The following is a 3567-nucleotide window of genomic DNA, read 5'->3' as shown; positions in this document are numbered from 1 at the left end:
ATTTTTCGCAGCTAAACATCATACAAATAGCACAACAATCTCAAAATTTTGAGTATAAAAAGAACACCATAGGCCCCAGATATTTCATTTGGCAATTTGACAAGCTCCCACAAGGTTAACTCGTTATTGCGCATATCCTTTGCATATTTATACTTGATTAAGGAATAATTTTGAAGGGCAAAACGTGTTTGCTTGACAGCATGACATGGCTGCAGAGTACCGTCCTCCATGTACATATTTGTATGACTCGAAATTATAATTATCGTAATATAGTGATGATAATTCAATTGTAATACTTGTCATTGACAAGTTCGTAGACACAAGCTTGTACGAATATATATGCAAAGGACGGTTCTCGGTACCCTTTGCCCTTTGCCTATGAGAGAATCCTGGCCATTTACAAAAAAATTTATATTTTTTCTCAGCCGAAAAGAACTTAAGGACAGTTATTCATGAGATTTTATTTCTAGTGCACCAAATCCTAGTGACAGTAACTTACAAATTTTATTAGGATCACACATCTTGCAATGAACACATGCATAAAAGGGTTTGCAGAGGCTTCATGAAATAGATATATTATTAAACCTTTTCACGGTGCTTTGATTCCTCAGAATAGCGATCCTTTCTTCTTTGATTCGTAGGGGCGGATGCAGAAGTCACACTGCAAGCTATGAGTCATATACACATGAATTCTTCTTGAACTTGGTGGGTTTGGTGTTAATGGTGTCAATGACGAAGGAACAAGCTATTTGCCTTCGGTGCTTCGTCCTAACTAGCTTCCCCACAACATTCCCTCGCGACCGGAGTTCAAATTCTAATCTCAATGGAACTTCACCTCCACTCTGAGAGACGGCCAAACTTGATCCCGCCCCATACAGGGGAACCTTGTCTCCTTCCAAGTTCACAGATACAGTCCGGTGACTCTTTCGTGGCTGGTAGTATTTCTTCATCTGCAATCACGAAAGAAAATTTAAGCATTCCTGCCACTTTTCTATGAGAAATCAATATTATGCAGGACTATTTAGGCTTGGTATAATGAATAAAGGGGGAAAAAAAGAAAAACAAAATTATGAAGAATTATAATGAATTATAAATTGATTCTTCCCTACTTGGGAGTAACCATGTCCTCAAACTTGGAATCGACAAGTCACGATATTCAAATATCAAGGAAGAAGATTTAGCAGGGAAGAAAAGGTACATTACACATCCATCCATACTAGCATTGATATTCTTAGTCTTAATTAGTTCATGATATTGGGTGTCACCTCTTTTGTAAAATGCCCCTTTTTTATCCCATTCAACTATGTTTCATTTTGATGAGCTCTCTGTGTTTGTTTACAGATTGAAAATTGCAAGGTAAAAAGCCTCACCTGGCCGGCTGCAACAGGAATTTCTGAGTACATGAGATTAACAGGCGTGGAGCTGACATGAATGCCGAAAAATGTAGCAGGGTTATATACGTTCATCTTCAATGAGCCATTTACTGTCAGCATCTTTGTTGGGACACCGGAGAAGTCAGAACCTTCCCCAATATAGAAATTATGTATGGCTAAGCTCTGCAATGTTCACAATTACCACAAAGAAGTGAAGATTTAGGAGAGAACTGAGCAGCCATGTAGAGAGAGATTCAAGGGAAATTGACACACTCAATGATTCAGTATACCTTCACAGTAATCTCAGCTTTGTAAGGCCTGCTTGCCCCCCATATGATCAGGCAAAAGACCGTGAACAGAAGAACAAAACTACAGAAAGCAATTAAGGCCTGTAAACGCCTCGTGAACCCCTTTTCACCATCAAATTCATCATAATTCCCCTCTTCCAGTATCACATTGCACTCAGGCCACCCCTTATCATTCCTCTTCCTGCCCCCCTTCCTCCCCGAGGAAGACCGGAATATCCCCGAGAACCGACTCGCTGAAGAATTCCTAGAGTGGCGCCCAAAAGACGGATGTGATGGCGACTCCATGGGACTATTGTAGATCGGAGTCGCCTGCATCGACGATGACTTGTCCCCATCGTGAGAGTCCCGAGAAGGGCTCTGTACATAGTACACAGGCCTTGAAGGGGATGAGGGGGCTAAGCTAGTCATATCAGACTCGGACTTCGTGTGCAACATGTTTCAAGAATTCTGCAAAAATTCAAATAGCTTTATTTCAAATGCTTCATCAAATTTCACAAAACCCAGAAGTTACAAACCACTTCAAATTCCACTGATACCCAGAAATTTTTTTTTACATATAACTGAGGATTTCATGCAATAACCAGCAAAAATGGGGGAAAAGGTCCACAAATTCTCACAAAAATTGCTACCCAGAAAAAAAAAATTGTCTTTTTTTTTGCCGATTATCAATGATTTGTTACAAGAACAAGCAAAAACGAGATACAGAATTACAGATACCCACTTCGAATGGCAACAGTCAGAAATCTAACAGATGCTGCGAATTCATAGATGCCCAGAAATTCATTTACAAATAATCGAGTGTTTCTTAAAACAACCATCAAAAAGGATAAAGCATAATAAACAAACTCACAAATTGTCACTTGAAATGGCATAAAATGGATCACATATATCTACTTCCCAAACAAGAGAAGACAAAGAACAAGCTAATTAATCAAAAAAAAAAAAAACACATACAGCAGAAGAATTGTGCAAAAAGAACTGACCAGAACTGGAAGAGAAGTAAAGCATCCAACACATGCAACTGTTGAAGCCACCCTCGAAATTTCAACTGGAACTCCACCAATTTCCAAAAGGAACCAACAGTACAGACAAAGGTAGCATTCAGAGAGAGTGCTTTTCTTTCTCAGCAGTGCATGAAAAGTGAGAGAGAGGTGGTGGGATTGCCCATTTGCCCCGGAGTGCAGTGAGGGGCTTTGTACACAGGGAAAGCAGGGAAGAAGCCAAGGGGCGGGTAGAGAGGATGGTGAGGCTCTGGTTCGGAGCGCACGCGGCTGAGGGCAGAGCACTTTGTGAGCCCACATATAGGGCAGGTTCGGGGGAGAGTGTCGGCAGCCAGCTATTGTTTGAGAATTGAGAGACCTACTAGTATTATTTATTTGGGGGTAATGACAAGCGACCTAATTGGATTTGGGGGGTATGTTGTTAGTGTTGGCTTGTGGTTAGTGCGATGATGCATTATTGCAAATGGCATTCCAGTCATCTCTCTTTATTTGTTCATTTATATATATATGTTTGATATCTAAGTTCAAAATTGTATGGTAAATTATGTAGGTGATTGCTTAATTAGTTATTAAATTTATTAAATTTTATTTGATCACATATGTTTCAATTAAATCTCTAAGCTTGACTACTTTTCAATGTATCTTTTGCATTTCAGACACCTAATAAAATCAAAATGATAATAACTAATTCATTACTATGACCTTACTAACTCATCTACTTAATTCTCTCTGTCTAACTTCCGTACTTTAAGGGTATTGATAAAAAGTACACATTAAGCTTTAAATACTAAAAGATAGCATTTGAGAGCATGGATTTTGGACAGTAAATTTAGATTTGAGTGGATTTAGAAAAATTTCAATACAATTATAAACTACATCTTCTCC

General features: G+C 38.9%; 1 protein-coding gene across 3 annotated transcripts; it reads right to left on the bottom strand.

Annotated features, from left to right (window-relative positions):
- Positions 1–436: 436 nt before the first annotated feature.
- Positions 437–3059, bottom strand: LOC131157358 (uncharacterized). Of its 3 annotated transcripts, none has more exons than XM_058111434.1 (4): positions 2665–3059; positions 1664–2128; positions 1371–1556; positions 437–950 (listed from the first exon to the last, which is right to left on the bottom strand). In XM_058111434.1, exons 2-4 carry the CDS (start codon positions 2114–2116, stop codon positions 669–671), a joined length of 921 nt encoding a protein of 306 aa, XP_057967417.1. In that variant the 5' UTR covers positions 2117–2128; positions 2665–3059; the 3' UTR covers positions 437–668. The 3 variants fall into 3 exon arrangements, with proteins under 3 accessions (XP_057967417.1, XP_057967418.1, XP_057967419.1); XM_058111435.1 differs by having other exon boundaries at positions 2532–2676; XM_058111436.1 differs by lacking the exon at positions 2665–3059 and adding an exon at positions 2403–2543.
- Positions 3060–3567: the final 508 nt, after the last annotated feature.

The sequence above is a fragment of the Malania oleifera genome, chromosome 6 (assembly GCF_029873635.1).
Source record: "Malania oleifera isolate guangnan ecotype guangnan chromosome 6, ASM2987363v1, whole genome shotgun sequence".
In the NCBI taxonomy this organism is placed as follows: Eukaryota; Viridiplantae; Streptophyta; class Magnoliopsida; order Santalales; family Ximeniaceae; genus Malania; species Malania oleifera.
This window is presented reverse-complemented; position numbering and strand designations above follow the sequence as displayed.

Coding starts and splice junctions, on each gene's coding strand:
- LOC131157358 (XM_058111434.1), bottom strand. CDS start 2,116: ATGTTGCACACGAAGTCCGAGTCTGATATGACTAGCTTAGCCCCCTCA. Junction 1,557..1,663: donor AAGCTGAGATTACTGTGAAG/GTATACTGAATC, acceptor TGAACATTGCAG/AGCTTAGCCATACATAATTT. Junction 951..1,370: donor TTCCTGTTGCAGCCGGCCAG/GTGAGGCTTTTT, acceptor TCGTGATTGCAG/ATGAAGAAATACTACCAGCC.